Genomic DNA, 26,618 nt, shown 5'->3' with positions numbered 1-26,618 from the left:
CGCCAGACACTTCCGCCGGCGGTGGCGCTCGGGCGGAAGCGCCAGTGGGCTGCAAGGGCGGAAGTGGGGCGCCGGGCGGCTTTGGCCGGTGAGGCCGGCTGGCCATCTGTGGCGGCGGCCGGGAGACCGCGCGGAGGAGGGCCTGGCCGGGGGGGAGGGGATCTGGGCAACGGGGCCTTGGCCCGAGGTTGCTGGCCTAGCGGAGACGGGCGGCGCGAGGCCGCAGGGGTGGGCCCGGCCGGAGACACTAGACTTGGACGCATAGACCCCGGAAGAGCTTGAAGGCAGCTCCCGGGAAGGGAATCGAGGCCGTGGGGCCAGCGGCCAAGGGCCAGTTTTGGCTCCTCCTCTCGGAGCTTGAAATCTCTCCAGGTCCAAACGAAGAGACTGGTTCCGCTGGCTGTCCACCGAGGGTTGCGGTCGGCCAGCGTTCAGTGCCGGCGTTGCGGGGGCTGTCGGTCCCAGACTCATCTGTCTTCTCTTCTCCGCAGCTCTGGCTCCCACGCCTCCCCTCTGAGGACCCAGGGACCCAGCCCCGCAGGCCCGGGAAATCGGCCCCTCCCGGCAGGATGGACGAGGAGAGCCTGCAGACCGCCCTCCGGACCTACGATGCGCAGCTGCAGCAGGTGGAGCTGGCCCTGGGCGCTGGCCTGGATCCCTCGGAGCTGGCCGACCTGCGCCAGCTGCAGGGGGACCTGAAGGAGCTGATCGAGCTCACTGAGGCCAGCCTGGTGTCGGTCAGGAAAAGCAAGCTGCTGGCGGCGCTGGATGGAGAGCGGCCAGCCCAGGAGGATGCTGAGCCTTTGGCTCTCCAAAATGCCATCGCGGAGACGGCGGAGGTGCCGGTAGCCCCCGGGGCAGAACTGGAGACTGTTCCTTCGAGGGAGACTGGGCCAGGACCCACGGAGCCTGGGCAGGAGGAGGACGACGGGGAGGACGCGGAGGGCGGGGCAGCACTGAGTGGGAGAAAGGTGAACGCCCCCTACTACAGTGCCTGGGGCACCCTGGAGTATCACAACGCCATGATCGTGGGCACCGAGGAGGCGGACGACGGCTCCCCGGGCGTGCGCGTGCTCTATCTCTACCCCACTCACAAGTCCCTGAAGCCCTGCTCGTTCTTCCTGGAGGGGAAGTGCCGCTTCCAGGAAAACTGCAGGTAAGACCTGAGTTCTCTAGGCCCCTTGCAGTGGGGGGCGGGGGGCACGGGGCGTGGGGACTTGCGGACAGAACCTTTGCAGTTCTTTGCAGTTTTGTTTTTCTTGGCCGAGCAAAATGCTGAGAAGAAGAGAACTTTATAAGGGCATGGGGTTCTTCTAGCAGTATCCTTGTTTAGAGGTCTTCTTGGCTTTCCCCCAGGTATGTCAGAAGTACAGAAGGGTTTATGTTGAAAAGAATGGAGCGCTGCCCCCCCCCCCCCCCACCGTGACCTGTCTTATGCTTCAAAGTGAAACTTCTTAAATTTACTTATATTTTAGATATTTTGTTAGAGAAGTGGTCAAACACCCAGGTAACTAGGGAGAGTAGCATAGAGACTGCTCACACTGTCGTGGTAGGTCAATGTTTTGCTACTCTTGTATCCTCTGTTCCTGCCCCTGGAGTATTTTAAAGCAGATTGTAGGACTTACTGGGCATTTTGCCTGTAAGTACTTCAGGATGCCCGCTTAACCTAAGTGACAAGGATGTTATGTTAAAAATTAACCTCCGTGTCACTCTCACACTTCACCAACTTAACAGCAAGACCTTGTTCATATTTAATCATGAATGTTGTAATGATGTTGTGTTTTCCTTATGTATATTACGTTTAATTTTGCTTCTTTTTCCTTTCCAAGGAATATTTCCTGAGATTTCTAGTAGATGATTTTCTTCTTTAGTCAGTAGTCCAGGGTAACTATTCAATATCTTCAGTTGTTTGATTATCTTATTTCTTTATAGATTTTTGCTGGGCCCAGAGTCTTATTTGGTGCAGTTCCCCTTTTTTTCCTTTTTCCCCATGAGTTTTGTGAAAAGTGTAGTGTACACACAGGAAAGTGCGTGAATCAGTCATAAGCCTCCTTGAGCTTCCACAGGGTGGGTGCTGCCTTGTCCCCCAACAGAGAGTTAAGGAGCAGAGCAGGGAGCCCTCCGTCCTTCCTGCCATGGTCCCTCTGGAGGGTTCCTCCCCGTCCCTGTGCCACGTCCCATGTGGGGATGAGAACTGACGTATCCATGTGCTGCTTCCCCTGGGCAGCACTGTTCCAGGGGTTTCACAGGCATTCACTCATCTGGCAGCAAGCCCGCCAGGTAGGCCCTACAGCTGCTGTGGTTGCTGGACCCCCGGGGGGCGGTCCGGCTCTGAAATGCTGCTGCCTGCTGTCAGCTTCAGGCCTGACCCATGCAGCCCACCAACGCCACCACCACCCAGGGGTGACAGTTACTTTGTTGCTTTTACTTTGGATTTTTATTTTAAAATTTACTTATTTAAAATTTATTGTAAAGATAAAGTAGTGTTGAAGCGCCCTGGGACCTGCCTTTCTATCCTCCCCTCCCGGGAGGCTTGTCACAACTATGATGAGCATCTCTCTAGCATGTGAATCCTTTACAGGCACGTGTGTCTGTGAACAGAATATTCTTGTGCTTTATTTTCTAATTAAACTGTGTTGTACAGCCTGCTTTGTTTTGCAACTTGCTCTTCTCACTGAGCGTGTCTGGGAGAGAAGTTTACATTGATACTTATAGGACTGTTTTGTGCATTTTAACTGCTATTATTTTTCCTCATTAACATGCCATATTTTATTCTGTCTCCTGGTGTTTCCCAGTTTTTATTTACTATAAAGAACACACTGGAAATCCTAGTACACATCTTTTGTCTCTGTTGAGAATGTCCCCAGTGTGGATGGCGCGAGCATTGTCTTTCCTTGTGCGCTGTCTGCTTCTAAGTCCCTGGTCTGCTCTGTCGTAGTCACCCTAGTCACTCTTGGTCACGTTCTCTGACTTGTAGATTCGTACCCACTGAAGTGAAGAGGTGGTCTTGACTGAACTTGTATTTCCTCGAGTATTAGGAAGATTGAACATTTTTTCATATGTTGTTCTAACTTTATCGCTCTGTGTTTCAGTATCCTTATCCATAAAACAGAGAGGAGCATGTGTTTTGCAGTTGTTAAGAGGGTGGAATGCATTAATATGCATAAAAAAAAAGAGTACCTAACATCAAATAAGGACACAGTGGACTTAAAATTTTTATCTTGTTGTTTTAAAGGTCAAATCCAGGAAGTAAAGACAGCACAAGGGATCACTGTAACACTTGAGTACTCAGCTGAAAACTACAAAGCTGCCAGTTACCCTGGGGTCCTCTGTGCCTCAGCCCAAACACAGCCTTCTTCCTCTTCCAAAAAGAACCACCACCCCAACCTTTTTATGATAATCGCCTCCTTGTGTTCCTTGTGGCGTATCACTCAGATAACAGCTAGGGTATAAATGTTGCAGTTTAATCTTGCTCACGTCTAAAGGCTGCTGTCTGAATCTGACTGTGTACCCCGACCCCTGCCTTTCTTGGCTTCCCAGTTTCACTTTTGAAGGGCCAGACCCTCTAATTCTGACCATCACCCACTGCCCTGGTGCAGCCCAGCACATTCTTGCAGTGACCGGAAGGCTGGCAGCTGGATCCTGGGACCTGCTCACTCTCGGGGCCCCACCTGGGCACAACTCAGTGCTCTGCTGCTTCTCGCAGCACGTGATGCTCAGTGCCTGGATCTGCTGGTATGGTGTGGATTGCAACAAGGAGCTTTCAGCTCCATCAGCTCATTTACCAGCTAGGGTGTTTCAGAGACACCTCTCCTCCTGTAGAAGCTGGCTAGGTAGTGGGACAGATTGTATAGAAAGGGCAGGATAATGCCTGATGTTTCTCTTTCGTTTGCTTAGTTTCCAAGATAACAAATTGGTTCTCTTTCATCCTGAGGTGATAAATTCACTTTAAAAAATATTTAATATCCTTGTGGACTGATGGATTTAAATGCATTTGATGAATTTCAGTCCACTGAAATGCTGATTTTTATTGAAACTCAAGCTGTCCCACCCTTGCCAGGTGGAGCCTTTTCATGTTGGCACCTCGCCCTCTTGACATGGTCCTGGAAATCAGGATTCCCCACCCTCACCTGTGCTCTTCCTGCCACAGACCTGAAAGCAGCCAAGTCTCTGAGAAGTCCTTGTTTCTTTTAATGGCAAATGCTGTTTCAAGACTCACAGTGGAGGCCCTGGGACGCACGTCGCTGCAGGGGGCTCAGTGCTAGGTCTCTTCAGCAGACAGAGCTAGAAGTGCAGGTGGACACACGCTAATGTCTGTGTTAGTGCATCTGTATGTTCAAGGACAAGTGCCTAGTGAGCTCATACTGATTTCTTAATCTTTTCTGGATTGCATCTGTATATCCTTCTCTCCTTCAGGACTCTGGTCTTCAAGGACCAACATCCCATAACTAACTTGTTTTATCCCATTCTGCATACACAGGACGCTCTCAGAACAGCATTCATTCTTTAGTTATGACGACTGAAAACTGTTTAAAGCATTTTGACGCGCACCTCCCATTCTCCCTGCCATCTGACTGCACTAGACCTGCACAGGTGGCTCTCATGGCTGTCACAGCCCATTGTCTCCCTTCACTCTCAGCATTAGTTCTGGAAGGAACTTAGCGTCTCCTGCTCCCGTCTGTCAGGGTCTTCTTAGTCGTGTTGGTTGTCTGAGACTCATTTTCTGGTAGGTTCTTTAGGAAGGGCTCACAGGAATAACATTTGTAGAGACCTAGCATGTCTGTTTGGAGAAGGCAATGGCACCCCACTCCAGTACTCTTGCCTGGAAAATCCCATGGATGGAGGAGCCTGGTGCGCTGCAGTCCATGCGGTCGCTAAGAGTCGGACACAACTGAGCGACTTCACTTTCACTTTTCACTTTCTTGCATTGGAGAAGGAAATGGCAACCCACTCCAGTGTTCTTGCCTGGAGAATCCCAGGGACGGGGGAGCCTGGTGGGCTGCCAGTCTATGGGGTCACACAGTTGGACATGACTGAAACGGCTTAGCAGCAGCTTGTCTGTTAGGCTCTGGTTGTGTCTTTCATGAAGACATAATTCAGCAGTTTTGATGAACATGTATACGATTCTTGGTTCATGTTGCTTTCCTTGAATATTTGATACAACTTACTCAATTTTGACATAAAATATCCTTAAAAAGGTTTTTTTTCCCTTGTAAATTACATGCTCTAATGGTATGATGTAAGTATCCAACTTCATTCATTTGCATGTGGGTATCCAATTTCCTGGGGCTTCCCAGGTGGCTCAGTGGTATAGAATCTACCTGCCAATGCAGGAGCCACAGGAGATGCGAGTTCTATCTCTGCATTGGGAAGATCCCCTTGAGGAGGAAATGGTAACCCACTCCAGTATTCTTGCCTGGGAAATGCCATAGACAGAGGAGCATGGCAGGCTACAGTCCTTGGGGGCACAAAGAATCAGACGTATACAATTACGTCATTGACAAACAGAGATACTTTTGCCTATTCTCTTCCAATTCGGCTGGCTTTTATTTCTTTTTCTTGTTTAACTGCCCGGGCTAGAACTCCCAGTACTGTACTGAATGCTAGTGGCAGGAGCACTTCCTGTCTGGTTCCTGATCTTAGGGGAAAGTGCCCATCCTCTCCTCCTTGAGTGTGCTGTGAACTGTGGGTTTTCCGTAGATGCTGTTTATCAGGTTGAGTGTTTTTAACAAGCGAGGTCGTTGGTTTTTTCCAGGTGTCTTTTCTGTATCAGTTGATATGCTGGTGTTCTGTTGATGTGCTGTGTTTCATTGAATGGCTTTCACCTTTTGAACCACCCTTGCATTCCTGGGATAAACCACAGTTATGATGTGTACTTATTCTAAATGCTTGTTTTCTCATTCATGTGTTTACTTATTATTCTAGACGGTGTTATTGATAAATAATTACAATTATTCACAAATAATTATAATTACTCATAAATCATAAGCACTATTCATAAATGTTGTGAGGTAGATGATTAAGTAGGGGTGTTGCTGGGGGTTTGAGTTTGGGAAACATTAAAAATTTTTTCCTTATGAAATCTGTAGTCTGTCTTTTCCTGCCTCTTTAGTAACACCTCCTCTGTCCTGCGTGGATTTTGTCATGTTAGGATCTTTTCCTGGGTGCCCTTCATTCCATTGGTCAGGCTGCCTGTGCTCTTAGTTGACGTTGATTTCATGCACATGCCGTTAACTGCTCCCAGGTTGGGAACTTCGGTTATTTCTGAGTCTTCCATGTTTGGTTCATACCCTTCTGGCTCAATCTTTGCATATGTCCACCATATGCAAAGTCCACCATACTCTTAGGGTCATTTCATAGACGCACTTGCTAGCTTAAGAAGGACAACAAAATTTAGGGCTTCTAAGAGTACTGAAAATTCTTGCAGCGAGGTTTATTGGCGGTGTCTGGGTGTGCTGAGGAGGAGTTTGGCCAAATTCCCCCCGGGTCTGGGTCTCTTTCCTCGGTTGAACAGGACTTTTCAACCACCATGCCTGCCAAAAGACACATGGACTGGTCTTGCATCTGCTGGTGCCACTGGTCACTGGCAGTACCCTGGGTGCCCAAGGACGGGCAGGGGTGAGAAGGAACCTCCCAGAACCCCACCCAGGAAGGTGACTGAAATGCCTTCTCTCCTCTCCTTTCTCCCCACAGTCTCCCCACGCAAGGCTGGCTGTGTGTCGGAGCCAGGGCCTGTCTTTGCTTGCTCTTGTGGGTTAGAACACTTCCTCCCTGAAATGGGGGCACTGCAGGAGATGTGTGCCTGGTGGCTTCATGTCTTTATTTGGCCAAGTTCAAAGTTGCAGCCCTCTGTTCCCACACTTCCTGTCCCACCTCCTCTCTCCTGGTTTTCGTTTTGGTGTCACTGTTTCAGTGACAAAGACAAGGCAGCACCATTACAGCCAGGTCCTCCTAGTTGGCTGGGGAGGACTCAGTCCTGTGAGTGACGCAAGCAGACCCCCTGTCTTGATGACCTGTTGTGTCCAGTGGAGAGGTCCCGGGGCACTGTTGTCACAAGTGTGTCTCCCAGCCACGTTGTGTGCCTGTGTGTGTGTGACTCTAGCCCAGGAGGCTGGAGAGTAACCAGAGGCCTCTAGTCCTCAGGGCACCCAGGTCCCTCTGAGAGTTAGAGCACAAGCACAGTGTGTGTGTCCATACATGTGCATGTGTACACACATGTGCATACACGTATTTGTGTGCTTGTGTATAGTAAGTGTGTGTGTGCCTGTGTATGGTGCATATGTGAATGCATGTGCCTCTTTGTGTCCATGCATGTGTGTACATACATGTGTGCATGAGTGCACTTATATGTGTGCCTGGGTATATATGTATGTATGTATGCATGTATAGGTATGGGTGTGCATTCATATTTATACACGTGTTCAGTTTATGTATCTGGGTGTGTGTACATATGTGCGTGGGTGTATTGCATGTGAATACATGTGTTCAGTGTCTATGTGTATAGGTGCGTGTCCATGTGGGGGGGTGTGATGTGTGTGTAAACATGTTGAGTGTATATGTGTGGGTGTGTGTACATGTGGGTGTGGGTGTTGCGTGTGTATACATGTTGTGTTCAGTGTAGATGCGCATAATTGTGTATTATATGCCTGTCTGTGGATGTCTGTCTGGACGTGTGTGTCCCTCTCTCCATTCATCTCTCCATGGGGCTGTGTCCAGGCAGGTAGACTGGATTCTCCGGGCTTGTGGGACCCTGGTGGCCATACCTGAGTTATGCGGCCCTCTCTGCAGGTTCTCGCACGGGCAGGTAGTCTCAGTGGACGAGCTGCGCCCCTTCCAGGACCCGGACCTGAGCTCCCTGCAGGCCGGCTCTGCGTGTCTGGCCAAGCGGCAGGATGGTCTGTGGTACCCAGCACGGATCACTGGTGAGGCTGCCCCGGGGCCTCCCTGATGGGCCCTTGCCAGGAAGCCCTCTCCATGTGTCACATGTGTTAGTCCTGTGTGACTCCTCCTCTGGGTGGGTGTTGGGGTCCCACCCCACACATGAGAAGAGCAAGGCCCCCTTGGTTTTGGCCCCACCCTGCTCCCACCTTCCAGAGAGGTTACTTCCGTGTGCTGCCCTGCTGCCTCTGTGCCCCTACAGATGTAGACAGCGGCTACTACACAGTCAGGTTTGACTCTCTGCTGTTGAAAGAGGCTGTGGTAGAAGGGGACAGCATCCTGCCCCCGCTGCGCACAGAGCCTGCAGGGTCCTCTGACTCGGACGGCAGCGATGCGGATGACCCCAGCTATGCTCGAGGTATGGCTGCTGCCACCCCCAAGAGGCTCCCAGCTGGCAGGGCCCACACTGTGGTCAGTACAAGGATGCGCTCCCGGGGAGACAAGGGTGTGTGTTGGACCTGGGGCATGTCCAGAGACCCACAGACGCAGAAACCATAGTCCCACGCAAGCCACGGGAGGGGATGGGATGCACAGGAAGGGACAGCTTCCTGCAGGGCACGGGGACCTGTTGGCTGGATGAAGGATCGGCTGTCAGTGTCTGGCCTCCCCCCAGGGGTGGGGGTGCCCATGTGGGGTCCGTTAGCCGCATTGTCCATACTGATGGAGGGGAGCACTGCTCTCCATAAAGGAACAGGGAGTGTGGAAGAGGGCCATCCTGTGACCAGGTCGTGGAGACGGCCAGGCTCTGCCTTCTGCTTGTGCCACACGCTCTGGGCAGGGTGCTGGGGATGCTGGGGGCCGGCCGTGCAGAGCTGTGCAGAGCTGAGCTCTTGGCTTAGCCTTGGCTGGAGCCCAGGATGCCCTGCATCCAGCTGGGTTAAGCCACTGCCCTCTCATGCCTGCAGTGGTGGAACCTGGTGCTGCCAACCCCGGGACCTGCAGCTCTGCTTTTGCCGGCTGGGAGGTGCACACGCGGGGCATTGGCTCCAGACTTCTTGCCAAGATGGGCTACGAGTTTGGCAAGGGTGAGTGCACGTATGCTACATGGGGACAGGAGGGACTCCCCATCATGGCCCAGAGGTCCAGTGGCAGTGCCAGCCTGGCGTTCCCCTAGGTCTGGGCCGGCGTGCAGAGGGCCGGGTGGAGCCCATCCATGCTGTGGTGCTGCCACGCGGGAAGTCACTGGACCAGTGTGCAGAGATCCTGCAGAAGAGAACCCGGGCTGGCCAGGCTGGTGTCAGCAAGCCCCCAAAGTGCCGGAGCAGAGGGAGTGGACCTGGGGGCCGCCCACCTCCTCGCAGTGTGTTCGACTTCCTGAATGAGAAGCTGAAAGGCGGGGCTCCGGGGGCCCCAGAGGTGGGGGCGGTGCCCCCTGGGAGGAGCGGCAAGGAGGTATACCATGCCAGCAGAAGTACCAAACGGGCCCTGAGCCTGCGGCTCCTCCAGACCGAGGAGAAGATTGAGCAGACCCAGCGAGCCATCCGGGGCATCCAGGAGGCCCTTGCCCGCAATGCTGGCCGGTACGTGTGGCCCTGCCCCAGGTGCCTCACCCCTGCCCAGCTTCCCCTGAGAGAGTTCGGGGGTGGTGGGCCGGGTCTGAGGAGGGGCTGGAGTGGGATGCAGTGCTGAATGTGGGGCCCTCCCCAGGCACAGTGTGACAACGGCCCAGCTGCAGGAGAAGCTGGCAGGAGCCCAGCGGCAGCTGGGGCAGCTCCGGGCCCAGGAGGCAGGCCTGCAGCGGGAACAGAGGAAGGCTGACACCCACAAGAAGATGACTGAGTTCTAGAGCCCTGCACGTGTTGTGGACAGAACTGAGGGGCCTCGGCTCCTGCTGCCCTTGGGCAGACAGTGGGGATGCCACCAGAAGGGCCAGCCTGCTCTGTGGCTACACCTCACAAAGGGCCTTCTTGCTGGCCTCTGGCATGTGGACACTGCTGAGCAGAAACAGGCTGCAGGGGCCCCTTCCTGATGCTTCCCTGCCCACTGAGTCCACCTGCCAGTGTCCTGGGGTGTCTCGTGAGCAAAGACATTAAAGTGACTTTGTCGCAGTGTCTAATTTCATCGGAGGCTCAACTGGCTGTGGGGTCTTTGGGGAGTAGGGGTCTTTGCGCCAGGTCACAGGGCTGGGCTGGAGGGGTCCTGAGTGAGCCTGCTGCCCCTGCCCAAACCCAGAGCCAGGAGCCTCCCTGCTGCTCTCCCAGATGTGGGTCACAGCCTAGGATGCCCCCCACAGTGCCTGACAGCCACAAATGGGTGGAGTTGGTGCTGCAGTGGGAGGAGACCTTGGCCGTGCTGGGCCCGGGTAGCGCTGTTAATGGGGCAGGAGGACCCAGCGAGCTGGGGGTGTTGTGCATGTCTCCTCACCCGCGCACCTGCCACATCATGGGTGGAGGCAGTGCCGACTCGCCCCACCAAGTACTGTCTAGACCCCAGGCGGGGCCACAGCAGGTGGGGGTGGCTGCCGTGGTGGGGAGATGAGATGAGGCGCACAGGAAGTGAAGTGGGGAGCTGGGCTGTGAGAGACAAAGGCACTGTGCCTCAAGGTGCCCAAGCTGCCCGCCACCCCAGACGGTGGAGCCGCACTACACCCCGGTCTCGGTGAGGGCTACTCTGGCCTCCAGACGGTGGAGGAGCCACACCACGTCCTGGCCTCGGTGAGTGCCCACTCGCTTCCGGCCTGGCCAGGGCCCCAAGCTCCTTAGTGCCTTCCTAGGACAGCTGAGGGCTGGAGTCTGGGAGGACTGGGCCCTACCAAGTCAGGGCATTGGGACCTGGGCCCTCTGGTGAGGAAAGCCCACTTGCTGGGCCTGGGCAGACTGGCCCCCACCTCCAGAGACTCCCCACCCCATAGCTCTGTGTGACTGGACACCTGCTCCCCCCTGCCCCCGAGCAGCTCTGCCAAGACTCCAGGAAGTGGACATCCAATGGCAGGGGCAGTGGGAGGGGAGGGGTGGCGGGCCAGGGGGAGAAGGGAGTCCATGTTTAGAGTAGCTCCTCCAGCCTGCTTGACTCCCCAGCTTCCCAGCCCCTGGGGGGCCAGTCTTTAGTGGATGGCCAGGAGGCACCACCTGGACAGGAGCCATTCCTGGGCAGGACGTGGCTGTAGGTGAGTCTGTGGCCTATGGCTTGCCTTCCTGGGGTGTGACCTGGGTCTCAAGTTCAGCCTGTGACCACAGCAGGGCCTTGATCAGGCCCCATGCTTAGCCATCAGTTGGGTCATCCTTGCCAACTCAGGTCCTTGTGCGGGCCAGGCAGAGCACACCTCACACCAGCACCCCCAGGCAGAGATGGGAAGGTGGGCGCCAAGGTGTGCCCCCTCGGCCTCCGTAGGAGGGAGGGGCTACCGAGACTTGGGTTTTCCTGTGTGCTGAGTCACAGCGCACAGCGGGGAGGGGACCTCCTGGCGGCATGAGATACAGAAGTGGGGCTGTCAGGTGGGTTCCCAGTCCCTCAGCCTCCAGCACCAGTCTTCAGCTTGCAGGCTCGTCCACATCTTCACAGGATGAGGCTACAGGGGTCCTCAGTCCCTCCTGCTCTCTGGGTCCTAGGGTGCCTCACACTGCTCCTCTGGCTGTGGGTGTTGTGCACAACCTGCAACAGGTATGTCCATCCCTGCCTGCCCTGGGTGGGGCCTGGCTCAGCTCTACAGCCAGAGGGGGCGGGACTCAGGCAGGCCCAGCAAGGCTCTGTACACATACTTCCTGACGGGCCTTGGACCGGAGGCTGACATCTCTGACCCGTGTCTCTGCCTCCCTGGGCTGATGACCCTCTGCCACCCAGGAAGCAGGCACGGAGGCAGCCATCCAGGCTGCAGGGCAGTGCGATGCCAGCAGAAGTGGTGAGTGCCAGAGTGTCCCTGGGGCCAGACTGTTGCTGGGGCCAGGGTGGGGCCATCTGGAGGCCGACCAGCCTTCCTTGCCCCCAGTCACTGCTAAGACGACCCCACTGCTCCCTCAGCAAGTCGGACACCAGGCTGCATGAACTGCACCGCAGCCGGCCCTGTAGCAGAGGTGAGCTGGTGGGAGGGCCAGGGCCTGGAGGTGGGCAGGCATCCCCAGACCCCCCCAGTAACCTCTGCCCTCTCTCCACCCACAGCCCCACGGCCTGCCAGCATGTATCTCCTACGTCCACAGTGGCTGGAGGCATCCAGAGGCATGACCAGGCCCCCAACACCCTTCTCACACCAGGAGCTGCCCCTGGCTGCACCCTCCACTGGCCCAGAGGCCACCTATTCCAACGTGGGGCTGGCAACAATCCCCAGGGCCAGGCTGGCAGTTAGCTCTGGGGTGTGGGCAGGGGCACGGCTGACCAGCAGCTATGCGAGGCCTGGGCCTGAGGCCAGACCTGTGGTAGCTGAGTATGCTTGTGTCCAGAAGTTCAGGGGAACAGATCGGGGCCCCCAAGGCCTGGGGCAGGGGAAGGTCGAGGCAACCCCACCCACTCAGGTAACCCAAAGGATGTGAGATAGGGTGGGTGGGACTGGGCAGATCCTTCACTGAGTGGATGGCACTGACTCCTCCCTGGGCTGGCTTCCTTTCTCCAGGTGGACATCCTGTATTCCAGGGTCAACAAACCTAAAAGGAGGGACCCAGGACCTGCCACAGACCAGCCAGACCCCAAAGGTGGGGGAGCAATTTTGGCTCTGGGGAGTGACCCAGCCTACGAGGTCCTCCCTCTTGGGGGCCTGGGTATGGACAAGAGCCTCCTGGAAAACGTGTATGAGAGCATTCAGGAGATGGGAGCACCTCTGGAGCCCCCGAGCTCCAGCTCCTATCAGGAAAGGACGTGTGCAGGGCACAGAGACACTTTGCTTCCTGTCTAAGCCTGGGGAGGGGTCTTCATCGCTTCCCTGCCCTGAACACCCAATTACAGATGATCCTTCCTCCAGAGTGGGCTGCGAACCCTTCTTTCCCCCACAGCCTCTCCCTCACACGCAACTGACAACACAAATTCCAGACAGCAGCGCTGCCAGCATGTGGGGTCCCCCGGATCCTGGCTGCCATGTCCTCTGCAGGGCAGGCTCTCAATAAAGCCCCAGATCCCTATACCTCAGCCTGCTCTTCTCACCCTGAGAGCCTTGGGGGTGGGGTTTGGTTCCGCTGGGCGTGCCAGGTACTTGGGCCAGGTCAGCTGAGACTGCCTCTGGTCGGGCTAGTGGGAAGGGAAGCAAGCCCTGGGGGGGCGGTCCTCAGGCCGAAGGCTTCCTCGGAGAGGTGAGCTGGGCCGCATGGTGGCCGCTGATCGCCAGGGAAGGCTCCGCCACAGTCCCTGGAGTTACATAAGGGACGGGAGAGGTGGGCAGTCGTACGTTAAAGAATAACCTGCTCCAGGGAGGCCCGCCAAAGAGGAGCAGAGGCTCCCCTCGAGGAATCCGGCCAGCCCTGGGACCCGGGCGCACGGACGCGGGGGTGGGAGCCCGGCGGGCGGGCGGGCGGTGCTAGCCGGGACCCCTCCTAGACCGGCGCGGGAGGCGGCCAGCGCGGGAGCAGCCGGCCTGGGACGGGGCGTGGCTGCAGGGCGGGCCAATGGGCGCGGGGCGGGGGCGGGACCTCGGGCCGCGGGGAGGGGGCGGGGCCGGTCGGCAGCCTCCAGGCGGCGCGGCGCGGGCGGCGGCCGATCCAGGGCGGGGGTCGGCGCCCCGGCCAGCCCGGCCCGGCCCGGCCCGGGGCCGCGTCCCGAGCGTCCGCCCTAGCCGCTGCAGCCTCGGTGTCCGGCCGGCCGGCCATGGAGGCCGAGCGCTCTCCGGCGTCCGGCCCGGGCTGCGGGCGTCCCCCACTCCGCACCGCCGGCCGGGACCCCGCGACCGCGCCCGTGTCGGTACCCGCGCCGCCGCAGGTACCGGGCGTGGGGCGCCGACAAAGTTCCCGCTGCGAAGATGGCGTCGGGCTGCACGAACTTTGGGCCCCGGGGCGGGGCGGGCGGGGGCGGCGCGTCGCCGCGCGTGTCCGTGGGTCCGGCGGGGCTGGGCTGGCGCCCCGAGTGCTTCCCGCCGCGACGGCCGGGGGCGGGGCCGGGGCGGGGCCACACCGGCCGCAGCCGGTTTGGGGGCGGGCACCAGTGGGTCTGGGTGGCGGTGGTGGCGGCGGTGGCGGCGGTGGCGGTGGCGGTGGGGGTGGGGACCTGGCCGCTCCCCGCGCTGAGCCGGCCGCGTCCACAGGGCCCTGCTGTTGAGTTCGCGCTGCCCCAGGAGCCGGAGCCGCGAGCCGCGGACCTCGGAGCCCCAGGGGCGGGGGCGGCCGGGCCCCCGACACCGTCAGCGCACATCCCAGTGCCAGCGCATAGGTGAGACAGGGCCCGAGTGCCAGGCCAGTGGGGGCGTGTGCACACGTGCGCCTGTGTGCAGGGATAGTGGATGGGCGCAGGTAGGAGCCTTCTCGACCTCACCCCAGCAGGGGGGCCTCAATGGAGGGCAGGTCAGCGTCCTGAACTGGGTTTCTGTCACTGCCTCCTGGCTCCCCTGCCCTGGAAGAGTTGAGTAGAAATGACCAATGTATTAGCATGTTGTTCACCCCCTCCCCAAACCCCTGGGATTCAAAACGCAGATTTTGGAGGGGTGCATGTCCCTGCCTGTGCAGAAGAGACAGTGAGGCCAGCGTGGAATTGACTGTCCAGGAATCCTGGGCCCAAATGACCATCTTCCCATCCCTGTCTGCAGAGAAGCCCTCCCCGGTGCCTGATCCCCTGGGCTGGCCATGGAGGCAAGGGCCTGCTCTGGCCTGGCCCCCTGGGGCCCCAGGACCCGCTTGTTCTTACAGCCCAGTCTCCCTTGGCTGCTGCTGGCTGCTCCCGCCCTCCCAGGCCTGGCTCTAGGCCCACAGCTGCTGTTGCACAACCCTGGTTAATGTGTGATTGGGGGGAGGGCTGGGCCTGGCCAGGCCTCACCAGGCCTGGCGGCACCAGTCTGGGGCCTCAGACCCCTGTCCAGCGCCAGGGTCTGAAGAAGCCACGGTGGAACAAAGGCCAGGCTGCAGAGAAATCAGGCTTTGGGAGGAAGACCCCAGCCCAAGCCTGTTCCTGGTGGTTCCTGGGGATTTGGGACTTAGCAACTCAAGCTGGGGGTGGGGCTGGGCATCTTGCCTAGCCGGCTCCTGGAGTGAGGGAGCCGGGTGCACACACGTGCCCAGGCCTGCACGTGTGTCAGGCCAGGGGGCAGGCCTGGAGTACTTCTTGGGCCCCACCTGTCCCCTACCCCCATCTCCTCCAGAACCCCCCCAGGAAAAGCCCGACTGGACGAGGTCATGGCTGCCACAGCCCTCACAAGCCTGTCCACCAGCCCCCTCCTGCTGGGGGCCCCAGGTGTGACCTTCAGCACAGGTGAGCTGAGAGACCTGTCTTGGGCTGGGAGTGGTCGCGGGGCTCAGGATCGTACGAGCTGTCAAGCCCGGTGGGGCAGGCAGACTCCACCTGCAATACCATCTTCCAAGTACATCTCCTGAGTCCTGAAATGGACATCAAGACACCCATTGCCCCCTCTGCAGCCCGGGACCTGTCTGCCTCCACCCGGCAGGCTAGGCATCTCCCCACCCGACTCTTCCACGTTTCCTTCTCTGTGCTGGAAAGTCTTGTTGCCAGGCGGTAGTGGCCACCTTCTCCCTGCCACTGCCGCCTCAAGAGGTTCTTCGTCCTCAAGCTCACCTGGGGCCAGGTGAACAGGCAGAAGCTCTGCATTCAGGGACTTGTAGGCAGCATAGCCTGGGCCCCAGAGTCCTGACACGGGAGCCCGTGTGTGTCCACAGAACCGTGCCTGGAGCCCTGGAGGGAGGCCCCAGTGCAGCCACCGGGCAGCGGCGGGGGCTGGGACCCTGCCAGTGACCAGTCCTCTCCGTCTACACCGTCACCACCGCTGCCCCCTGAGGCAGCCCACTTCCTATTTGGGGAGTCCGCGCTGAGGAAGAGGAAGGTGAGCCGGGGTGGCCCTTGGGGCGGGGTAGACGTGGGGGGCGCCCAGCCTGACCGCCCCCTGTTGCCCAGAGCTCGCTGCAGGGGCTGTTCCAGTGCCTGTGGAAGCGCTGCGGGAAGGTGCTGAGCTCCGCGTCGGGGATGCAGAGACACATCCGCCTGGTGCACCTGGGGTGCGGCGGGGCCGGAAGGGGGGAGGGGCAGGAGTGCCAGGCAGGCTTCTGCTTCAACCCCACCTTCATCTCCCGTTGCTCCCCCAACCCTGCAGGAGGCAGGCTGAACTGGAGCAGAGCGATGGCGAGGAGGACTTCTACTACACAGAGCTGGATAGCGGCATGGACTCGCTGACCGATGGGCTGTCCGGCCTGACCCCAGGGTCCCCTACGGCCTCGGTGCCACCCGCCTTTCCCCGCCTGGAGCCGCTGGAGCCCCTGGCCCTGCCCAGCCTTCTGCGCCTGCCTGCCCTGCCCCCACCCCCGGTGCTGAGCACCACATCCCCCTCCCAGGTGTGCCCCAGTGACCATGCCCACCAGGTGGGTAAGGCCACGGGCAGCTCCCAAGGAGCACGAGGCCATAGCAGTGCCTCCTCTCAGGGCTGCCTGGCACCCGTCCGCCTGGAGCCACAGCCTACCCCTGTCAGGGCCTGTGCGCCAGCCCTGCCAGCCAAACCCAGTGCCAACCCAAGGTGCGTGTGTATAGAGGGGCCAGGGAGGGCGCCAGGCAGGGAGGGGCCCAGCCCTGATAGCACCCCATGTATCTGTGTGTTCCCTCAGGAAGCCCCGGGGTGATGCTAAGAAGTGCCGGAAAGTGTACGGCATGGACCACCGGGACCTGTGGTGCACGGCCTGCCGCTGGAAGAAGGCCTGCCAGCGTTTCCTGGACTGAGCCGCCCAGGGCCTCTCCGAGCTGCAGGCTCTTCTTTTTAAGAGGGGAGGTCCCCACCACTCAGAAGTGCCTCTGAAGAAACCAGCCTTTGGCCTTTTGCACTAAAGCCAAACCTCACCGCTGTCCCCTCGGCCCGGGGTGGCCGCCCCCCAGTCGGCCCTGGACTTGTCAGGAGTGTGACGGGGCCATGCAGGGCGTCCTCGATGCACTTTGAGGGGTGTCAGGGAGGGGCGCCCCTGCCCGCACTTCACCTGACTGAGGGCCCAGGCGCATGTCTGTGCCATGTTTGCTCAGGTGTCTCATGTCTGGGCTGAACCAGGCGAAGAGTAAAATTAAAGATTCGGGACTTTTCCAAAAGCTGTGTCTGTCTCCTGGGTGGGAAGGGACATGGAACTGGGACCCTGCCACAGGCAGGGGTAGCAGATGGGCAGAGAGGAGGCCAGTAGCCAGGCCACAAAGGGCTGTGGGGTGGGGCGCCCTCCGGCCACCTCTACCCAGGGCAAGGCCGGAGGAGGGGACGCTGTCTGTAACACACAAGGCGATGGCTCAAGCAGCAATTTCCCGATTTATTGAAAGTGATCGCTTTGCAAGAATAATCTAACTAATCCCGTCACAGAGATGAGACCCACAGGGGTCCCAGAGCGCACCCAGCAGATAAGAAATCTCAAGACCACTAGGGAGGAGGTGCTGTTGGCATCGATGGCTCCAGGGAAACAGGCAACAGCCCTGATGTTCCACCGACCGATTACAAAAGACCCCCCACAAATGTGAAACACGTTTCCAATACAAACACAGGTTTATAGTCATTAATATAAAGTCGATATAATATAGATTATCCCCAGAAAAAAAATCAACAATCTTCAAACACTGCCCTTTTTTTGTCTGTTTTGTTTTTGTTGACAGGTTGAAAGCGTGTTGAAAAAATAAATATTTAAGAAAAGCACACACACAGCGCCCTCACTACAAGGAGTTCTAAAAAGGGCCGGGTACAAAACACAATATAGGATCTAAAAATAAAAACACCATTAAGTATGGCTTTCTTAAGAGTTGCACATGTCACAGAATGAGCGAAAATAAGATTATCTTTCATATAATATTGCAAAAAGTTCCAGTTTTTGCATTTTCTCAAGAGTTCTCTTCTAAAAAGGAAGATGTGCAAAGTTGGAAGCAGTAGCTGTGTCCTTTCAATCGAGGTCCCTATCCAGTCCTGGCAGTGTTGTGACTATTCCCAAACCCAGAGTCCAAACATACAACCCCGTCAGGATCCAGAGCTTGATACAAAATCTTGGTTCCCCGCCCCTCCCCTACCCCAAAGAACGAGCCGCCTGATGGCCCACCTTCCACGTTGGTGATGCAGATGCCGAACACAGACGCATACACGGGAAGGTACAAAAATGTGAGATGTGATCTACACGCTTTCCGCTTCATAAAAAAATATTTATTAGTTTAAACATTGCTTTGGGAAAAAAAAAGACCACGATTAAAAGAAAAAAATCTTCATTACATGTCTTTCCCTTCATGTTTGCCTCCATCTCTGAAATCCAGTTTACGCGAGAATTAACACGGGGGCTCAGGGGCAGGAGGTGAATTTCCCAATGAAGTATCGTTTTGAGGGAGAAAACACCCCTGTGGCACCGAGGGCCCCGGAGGGGTCAGCCAGGGTGGTCCAGAGTGGGAGTGGGCAGGCCCTGAGAGTGGCGCAGAGGTGGCCCTGTACAAAACCCAGAGATGCTTGGTAGCAAAGGTCTGGTTTCCAAATGCATCTGATAGAAAGTAAGTCTTGTTTATAAAAGGGGTTAGAAAGTGGGGGAAAGGTACACAATGGGGAGCCCCGCTGAGTGGCTCAGACAGGCCCCACTATGAAAGGCAGAAGGGGGCGCGGGCCCCAGAGCCCCCTCACCCTGGGCTCCTGCCCCCACCGGCCGGCCCTTCCCTCAAGGATGCCGACAGCTGAGGATGGGAGCAGTCCTCTTCTGAGAAAAACGTGGCTGATGGTGTTTAAAACAAAACAAAACATGAAGCTGTGACTTCTCCCCTGGGCAGGGATTCAAGGACAGCACCATCCAGGTGCCTGCAGCCAGCCCTGACTGCCCCCCGCCACCCCTACAGCAGCCACCTGGGAGGGGTTGGTGGAATTTGCCTTTCTCCATCTAGAAAGAGGAGCGGGAACCTGGCAGGAACACAGGGAAGCCATGCGGTGCAGGCTAAGGGAAGAGAGAAAACCCAGTCCAGCTCTCCTCCAGCCCCAGCTCAGCACCTCAGGGCCCTGACTTGGGGTCCCACAGGGGCTCCCGAGAGAGGTGGGTGCAGGGGACGGAATGCATGTGTCACGAGCCTTAAGGAAGACAGGCTGGTGCTGGACTGGCAGCCTGATGGGGACGGGCAGCGGGCAGCGTCCTCACGGCACAAGGTGGGACCCCAGCCCCTTAGAAAAGAGAGAGGAGGGTGGATGAGTTCGTTTACAAGATGGCAAGGCTCAGGAAGAAGCCAAAGGAAAGACAACTCTGAAGATAATGCCGAACAAAACCATTTCACGTGCCGGCCTCAGTTCCCTTAGCGACTCACGGAACTGGAGCCCAGAGCACCTGGGGAGTGGGGTGGCCCCCACGGGCGGCATGAGCAGCACGGGCGTCAGGGACACCCTCCGGCGTTAGCAGCAAGGAAGGCAAGCCGCCCGGGAGGGTCAGCAGGAGTGGCCTAGGCGCAGCAGGACGGCGGGGCTGAGGGGCAGGCCGGCCCGGCCCTCAGAGAAGTGCACACGGAGAAAGAGGAGGCGCCTGCAGTGGGAGCACCTGGGCCTGCCCGCCCGGCTGCCTCCGTGGGGAGATAGCACCTGGGCGCCCTGGCCGAGGTCGGCAGCTGCTGTATGTTGAGCACCAAAGCCCAGAAGGGGGAGGGCTGCAGGCCTTTGTGGACGCCCGACCTGGATCCCACAGGCTGCCACCGCAGGCACAGCCCTCGAGCCGCCAGCAGTCCCTCTGCAGCTGACAAGGGGTTGGGGGGACTCAGCCCTGGATGGCCGGGGTCAGTGGAACTCTCCTAACAGCCCCCGGACCCGGGCCTCAGGGCCACAGAGGAGGCCCTGGCCAGCACTGGCCCCTTCCTGGCCGCCAGCCTCCTGGGCTCCCCTGAGGCCCGCCACGCGCCCCAGCTGGAGGAGATGCTAAGGGCTCTCTCAAGGCTCAAACCCACTCTGCGCCTCCACCCTGTGTGTGACCCCAGCCCTGCTAGCTGGGGCAGCGGCCGCCTCAGAGCCCCAGGTTGCTCTCCACGAGGGCTTGGGGGCAGCAGGAGAAGGGGCCCGGGGCACACACAGGTGAGGGTGGCCGCAGCCCATTGTTCGCCTGGCCTAGGAGATCCAGGCGAAGTCCTTGTCCGCGCCCCCCGTGGGGCTGTGGGGCCCCCGTGGCGAGTCGTCGTCCTCCTTGTCCCCCAGCAGCGTGTCCTCGGGGGCTAGGCCCACGTCATCCTCGTCCTCGCCCAGCTCCTCCTCGCCCTCACCGCGTGGGTCCTCAGGGTCCTCCAGGTATGGCCCGTCGCCTGCGAACAGCTCGGGGGAGCCCTCTGCGCCACCACCATCCAGGGACCCGGCCCCGCCGCCACCTGCGCAGTCGGCACACACGCCATGGCGCCGCGAGCCATGCTTGATGCCCACGCTGGCGGCCGACATGAACACACGGCTGCACAGCTTGCACACGTACTTCTTGTCCTTGCTGTGCACCTGCGGGGGCACGGCTGTCAGTGTGGGGGCGGTCAGTGCCGGGGGATGACAGTCAGTGTGGGAGGACAAAGGTCAGTGAGGGGGGATGGTGGTCAGTGGCGGGGGCTGGCAGTCAGTGCAGGGGGAGACGGGATGACTGGGGGGCCCAGAGGGTGAGGTCTGAGTGAGGGGCGGAGACTCGATCCACTAGGCTGCTCACACCCCTAACCCTGGGCAGGGGTTGAGGCACAAAGCCAGGACGTACAGAGTTGCAGGTGCCACCAAAACTTGTTCCCATTCAGAGGTGTGCTGGGCACCAGGCTGGTCGTGTCCCCCAGCAGGACTGGCCCCAGGCTCAGATCTCACTGGAGGTCGTGCTGTTCCCGACACCTTCCAGCAAAAATGGCAGAGGAGTCACCTCCGCCACACCCCAGCTTTTGCCCCACAAGGGGACAGATGGGACTCTGGTGGCCCCCAGTGGCTGGGGCATGGGGGTATGGTTGATGGCAGTCTCGGACAGCAGTGACCAGGGGTGACTCGACCACCTGACTTCTGGGACGTCGTCAGGACAGCCCAGAGCTGGGCTGAGTGCTGACCCACAGGGCAGGCAGGGCTAGGGGCTCCGAGGGGAACAGGGAAGCCTTTCTGAATTCTCCGACCGACAGGCCTACGGAGGTTTCCCTTGAGTGACTGGCCGAGTGCCCTGGACTGCTCAGTTCAGGGGTCCCGCAGACCACCTTGAAGATCTGCCCTACTGTGCCCTTACACTAAACCTCAACCACGAGGACCGAGGACTGCTGCCAGCCAGCCTGGGCAGGCGGGAGGCCGGACGCAGCCTGAAATGGATGTCAGGAGGAACTGGGCCTCCTCACAGAATCTGATTTCAGCACAGAGCCTCAGATCATTAGGTCAGGGGCTCTTCCTGCTTCTTATCATTTGCTACATTTTAAATCTAGGACTTATGCAACCCTCTCCCAACCAGAGAGCTAAGACTTCAGTCTGGTCACAACAGGGTTGGGCGGTGGGGGCAGCTCCTGGGGAGTTGTGGGAGCCTGTCCACCGGCACCAGATGGCCAGACACTTGTCTGAATGGATGCATGGATGGGCAAGGAAGGATGCGGGTGCTATGGCGGTGGGCTTGGACTCACTCCCTCACTCGGCTTACTCCGTCAGGGTCATGCCTGAGATCTCACCTTGGCCTCCCTGGATGGTCAGCCCTGTGCCAGGATGCACCTGGGCCCCTCACCGCAGAGATGTGGCCCCTTTATGCCTCCTGGTGGCTTGCTCTGCTGGCCAGCCCATGCAGCCCTGAGGTGCCTTCACTCACACCACCCAACGTTCTCTCCTGCCCCCAGCCGCCTGACCTCCCTGTTTTCTCACCCACCCAAGGGTTCCTCGCCTGCTTTTTGGTGACTCTGCCTCGCGGTTTCAAGCATGACCTTCTCTATCACTTCCTGGCCAAGCAAATACATCCACACAGCACCTGCTCCTGAGCTACGAGCCAGGCTGTCAGACCTTCCAGGGGCCGTAGGGTCCCATGGCGACTGCAGGGCGGGAGTGAGAGGGGCACGGAGGAAGTGGCTGTGTGGCAGGAGCCCCAGGCCGGGGGCAGGGTCCTGGCAGAGAAGGAGGCGCCTGCAGAAGTGGAGCTAGAGCAGAGGCAGTCTCAAGGGAAACTTGACGGGTGGGGCCGGGGTGCTGTGTCCATCTGCCTTCTGCATCTGGGGCTGGGGGCAGAGCCGGTCAGGAGGGATGTGGGGGTCCCTGCTGTCCCGGTCTTTCCCACCGCAGAGTGGACCCCACTTCAGGGCTTCCCTGGGCACCCTGACACCCCACATCCCCATCCTGCCTGGACAAAGCAGGCCCTGGACCGACCCCTGCTGACCCCACACTGACCCCGTGATGACCCCACGCCTCCCTGGCGTGGCCCCGCCCCCAGCGCCGCTCACCAGCGTGTGCCGCTTCATGTGCTCGCGCCTAGTGAACTTCTTCCCGCAGATCTCACAGGGGTAGGGCCGCTCGCCAGTGTGCGAGCGCATGTGCCGCTTGAGGATGCACTGGTGCATGGCCGAGAAGCTGCAGTAGGGGCAGCGGAACTTCTTCCTGATGACCGTGAACTCGTTCACTGCAAGACAGACAAGACAGACGGCTGCAGGTCAGCCCCAAGCCCCGCCCAGTCCGCCCGCCAGGCCTGGGCCCGGGCCAGAGGGGGCTGTGCCCATGCTCTGAGAAAGTGTGCTTCTTAGATCAGCCGGTACCTCCCACATCAGCCCTGAAACACACGAGTCCACACGCGCGGCATCAACAGACCCATCTCCACATGGTCCACACCTCCACATGGCCACAACAGGGTATATGGGTGCTGCCTGGTGGATGCAGCCTAGTGAGAGGCTGCCAGCCCCACTTCCCCTCCCCATGCTTCAGGGAGTGACACTGTGGGCCCTAGGCTGGGGCCACATTCTGGGCGGCTCATGGGGGATAGTCCCACTGTGTGAGGCCCACCAGGCACTAGGGAAGCTCATCCTGAGTGACACCCCCTGTGCTGGGCAGTCACAGACACCACAGTCACCTCCCTGAGCCAAGGGGCACCCCGTACCCAGACCCATGGCTCCTGGGTCGGTCACCCGAGCTCACCAGGGTTGCTGGGAGGCCCTCCCAAGTCTTTGGTGGCACTTCCTCCCAGGAGGGGAGCCCAGGATGGACATCAGTCTCAGATGTCTGGAATAAGCCCCCTGGCCCTCAAGCCACTCACAACACTCATCCACTGCACCCCAGCACCAGCACCCAAGGGACAGACCAAGGGTCCTGACCATCAGGCCAAAGGCAGGCAGGTGGAATGAATACCAGCAGCAGCAGGACCCCTTGTCAGACCCTGCCAAATACCCGCACCCTGCAGGGCCCAGCCATGATCACCGCTGCCCCTGGAGGCACCAGAGGGAAGCAGACGAGAAGCCAGTGGCCACAGCATGACACAGCTAGCAGGGCGAGGAGAAGCTGGGGAAACTACGGTGACTGAAGCTGGCCTCTCTCGCCCAAGAGAGCCGGCCAGGCTGCTGGACATGTGACAGGACGGCTCCATCCAGCCCAGTTTCCCCAATCCCAGGCCACCTAGCATATCACACGAATCAGAGCCCTTGCCGCCATCTCCATGAGGGGTGCCCCAAGCCACCCATCCATTCTGCTTCTCAGGCCCTGGCCCCAGGTGGGTCGCTACAGAAATGACGCCCAGGGGATGGTGCAGGACTGCAACACCGAGTCCAGAGGCCCTGGACACGCCTATGTCTCCACGAGCATAGGGAAGTGGGTGTTCACTCTGCACCTCTGGCCCTGAAACACACCAGGCAACAGGGAGCAGGACATTTTATTTTGCTTCTTAAACAAGCTGTTACTTTTCTGACAAAGGTCCGTATAGTCAAAGCTATGGTTTTTCCAGTAGTCATGTATGGATGTGAGAGATGGACCATAAAGAAGGCCGAGCATAGAAGAACTGATGCTTTCAAACTGTAGTGTTGGAGAAGACTCTTGAGAGTTCCTTGGACTTCAAGGAGACCAAACCAGTCAATCCTAAAGGAAATCAATCCTCAATACTCATTAGAAGGACTGATGCTGAAGCTGAAGCTCCAACACTTTGGCCACCTGATGCGAAGAGCCAACTCATTGGAAAAGACCCTGATGCTGGGAAAGATTGAAGGCAGGAGGAAAAGGGGATGACAGAGAACGAGATGGTTGGATGGCATTGCCGATTCAATGGACATGAGTTTGAACAAGCTCCGGGAGATGGAGAAGGACGGGGAAGCCTGGCGTGCTGCAGTCCATGGGGTTGCAGAGTCAGACACGACTGAGCGACTGAACAACAACAAAAATCAAGCCATAGATTTTCTCCTGAGACATCTTAAAGGGCATCTAAATAATCAAGCAGCCAGATGCCTTTATTTCCCAGAACACGGTCAGTGAGACTGTCCGCAGGGCCTGCTGGGAGCCTGGCTGACCTCATGGACCTGCACTCTCCCTCTGTCATCTCTCGCACCCCAGGGAGTCAGACACCAGGGACACACTGCCCAGGATGACCCCTGTCCACACACAGGCCGACAGCTTCACCAGGGGAGGCCATCACAGCCCCAAGACGGGCTGTGTGGACGTCATCACAGCTCAGAATCCATGCCACCCCCGGGCTCGCCACCTGCCCATGTCTGTACACATAGAGGGGCTCCAATGTCCACCAAACCTGGGCGTGGCCACCAGGCCTCTCTCATCATCCAAGCCCGTGCTAAGAAGTAAGGCATTTTCTCACATCTAGAAACTTCCGACATGTGTGTGGCTGGGAGCCAGGGTGGGCGGGAAGGCGCCGGGAGGGAAGTGGGTGAGACCAGGCGGTGAGAGGCGTGAACAGTCACCATTCACTGTCCCTTCACACAGGGGGCCACAATAACATCTGTGAACTACATTTTCACGGTATGATTCTTAACTGTAGGTTCTTAAGTGTGCGGCTACATCACTACTTATTCAACAAAAATGGAAGTTGTTTCTATTTTTTTTACCCTCGCAAACAGTGCCTCAATAAGATGCCTACTAGAGAACCTTTGCCCCTGGAGAGAAATCCTGAGAAGCGGCTGGGCCTGCTCTCAGGCCCTGTGTGCACCAGGGGCCAAGGCCATGGTCCATACTGGCTCAGAGGGCCAAGGCTACTCTCTGTACATGGGACACAGACCGTGGTTACCACTGTTAGCAGTACTGCTCCCGGCAAAGCTGTAGGCCCGGGTCTCAGACGCAGGCACAACCAGAGCATTCGGCAGCTCTTGGACCCTAGAGGAAGCAGCCCTTCCTGAGCAGGGCTCCAGCCCCACACAGAGGGCCATTGGACAGGTGGGTCCAGGTGAGGGTCCAAGATAGGACAGAGGGGAGGGCACCCAGCCTGGCACAGCTGGACAGGCCACACCTGGCAGCTCCCAAGGAGGAAAACCTCCCGCTCCATGTCTCTCTTCCCATCTGAGCACCAGGCCCAGCCTAACCCACCCCTCGATGAGGCAGTAGCAACACAGCCACCCACATGGGCCTCCGGGCTATTCCCCCAGCACCAACCCAGTTTTCACATTGCATGGAACACAGCAAGTGGGCTACCTGCTCTGAGATGGAAAAGGAGCGCGAAGAGACAGCTTTTAGGTTGCTTTATTTCAAATAACCTTTCTGAGTTATTTTAGACTTTCTATTCTGCTTCTATAAACATAAAAATTAAAATTTGAGTTATTTATTCTAGCTTGCATTTAACAATCCAGACTTACATGTTAGAAAAAGTACTTATCTCTGTACACAAGTGCTGTATTTTTCCCCTAGAAAAACAATTTAGTTGCACAAACATGTGACCCCCATCCCCAGGCACACTGAACCTACCCACGATGATGCATTTTGTGGTTTCTTAACCTATTAGTTGCCTGCTAATATAAATGTCAACAATCTGGGCATCTTAAAGCATCAGACACCTGTTGTCTCTATCTTGGAGGACAGATGCCTGAGGTCAAGGTGTCGCTGGGCTGCACTTCCTCCCAAGGCTCCAGGGGAGGGTCCTTCCTGCCTCTTCCAGCTTCTGGGGCCCCAGGAGTTCCCTGGGCTTGCAGCACCTCCCTCCCGTCTCTGATTCCATCTTCTTGTAGCAGCTCCTCTGTGTCTGTCTCCTCATCTGTCTCTTATAAGGACACTGGTCACTGGATTTAGGACCAACTGGATATTCCACGGAGAGCTTATCTTAAAATCCTTAATTAAGTCTGGAAGACCTTTTCCCAAATAGGGTCACATTCACAGATCCCAGGAGTTAGGACATGCACGTGTCTTTGTGGGGGGCACCATGAAACCCACTACTTTCATGAACACTGCTGAGAAAAATGTTCATTGACTGCTGTAATTAAAATAACTGTACAGGAAAGAAGCTAACACTTCCATAACTTGTAGTTTACAGCCTATATATCTTAGAACACCTTTATACATCATGGAGTTTGATTCTCATAAATACCAATAAAGTCTTAAAAATGCAAACAGTGAAAAAGTAATTGAAATAAATGAAAAAACACAGATAGCATCAAATTGAAACAGACACTCTCTACCAATCCACCCTGAAAACAGCCCTTTTGCCTGGAATTAAGTGGACAAGGTGAATGGCAAGCTTGAAAATGAGGAAGCGAGGTCAGAACTTGGCACCAGATTA

The 26,618-nt window shown here is 57.8% G+C and overlaps 4 protein-coding genes across 5 annotated transcripts in view; 3 read left to right on the top strand and 1 right to left on the bottom strand.

Moving 5' to 3' along the window:
• The first annotated feature begins 10 nt into the window (after window positions 1-10).
• ZGPAT (zinc finger CCCH-type and G-patch domain containing) lies at window positions 11-9,987 on the top strand. Of its 2 annotated transcripts, none has more exons than XM_055544447.1 (7): window positions 11-88; window positions 492-1,156; window positions 7,789-7,922; window positions 8,141-8,296; window positions 8,844-8,963; window positions 9,053-9,458; window positions 9,586-9,987. In XM_055544447.1, the coding sequence occupies exons 2-7, from the start codon at window positions 570-572 to the stop codon at window positions 9,722-9,724; spliced, it is 1,542 nt and encodes a 513-aa protein (XP_055400422.1). In that variant the 5' UTR covers window positions 11-88; window positions 492-569; the 3' UTR covers window positions 9,725-9,987. The 2 variants fall into 2 exon arrangements, with proteins under 2 accessions (XP_055400422.1, XP_055400423.1); XM_055544448.1 differs by lacking the exon at window positions 11-88 and adding an exon at window positions 117-372.
• Window positions 9,988-11,346: 1,359 nt separating this feature from the next.
• On the top strand, window positions 11,347-13,114 carry LIME1 (Lck interacting transmembrane adaptor 1). The gene is made up of 7 exons (XM_055543316.1): window positions 11,347-11,372; window positions 11,440-11,537; window positions 11,694-11,776; window positions 11,864-11,948; window positions 12,034-12,212; window positions 12,276-12,383; window positions 12,482-13,114. The coding sequence occupies exons 1-7, from the start codon at window positions 11,347-11,349 to the stop codon at window positions 12,758-12,760; spliced, it is 858 nt and encodes a 285-aa protein (XP_055399291.1). The 3' UTR covers window positions 12,761-13,114.
• A 412-nt stretch (window positions 13,115-13,526) lies between these two features.
• On the top strand, window positions 13,527-17,079 carry SLC2A4RG (SLC2A4 regulator). Its single transcript, XM_055544449.1, has 7 exons — window positions 13,527-13,773; window positions 14,096-14,220; window positions 15,143-15,252; window positions 15,675-15,838; window positions 15,910-16,010; window positions 16,106-16,522; window positions 16,611-17,079. Exons 1-7 carry the CDS (start codon window positions 13,663-13,665, stop codon window positions 16,720-16,722), a joined length of 1,140 nt encoding a protein of 379 aa, XP_055400424.1. The 5' UTR covers window positions 13,527-13,662; the 3' UTR covers window positions 16,723-17,079.
• Window positions 17,051-26,618, bottom strand: part of ZBTB46 (zinc finger and BTB domain containing 46) — a 50,863-nt gene continuing 41,295 nt past the window's right edge. The window contains exons 4-5 of the mRNA XM_055544446.1: window positions 22,372-22,547; window positions 17,051-20,443 (exon numbers count right to left, since the gene is read on the bottom strand). Of these exons, the coding sequence (XP_055400421.1) occupies window positions 20,072-20,443; window positions 22,372-22,547 (548 nt within the window). The 3' untranslated portion in view covers window positions 17,051-20,071. The remainder of the gene's footprint in view (window positions 20,444-22,371; window positions 22,548-26,618) is intronic.

Source organism: Bubalus kerabau, chromosome 13 (assembly GCF_029407905.1).
Source record: "Bubalus kerabau isolate K-KA32 ecotype Philippines breed swamp buffalo chromosome 13, PCC_UOA_SB_1v2, whole genome shotgun sequence".
NCBI classification, from domain to species: domain Eukaryota; kingdom Metazoa; phylum Chordata; class Mammalia; order Artiodactyla; family Bovidae; genus Bubalus; species Bubalus kerabau.
The sequence above is the reverse complement of the archived record's forward strand: the minus strand, read 5'-3'. Positions and strand labels throughout refer to the sequence as shown.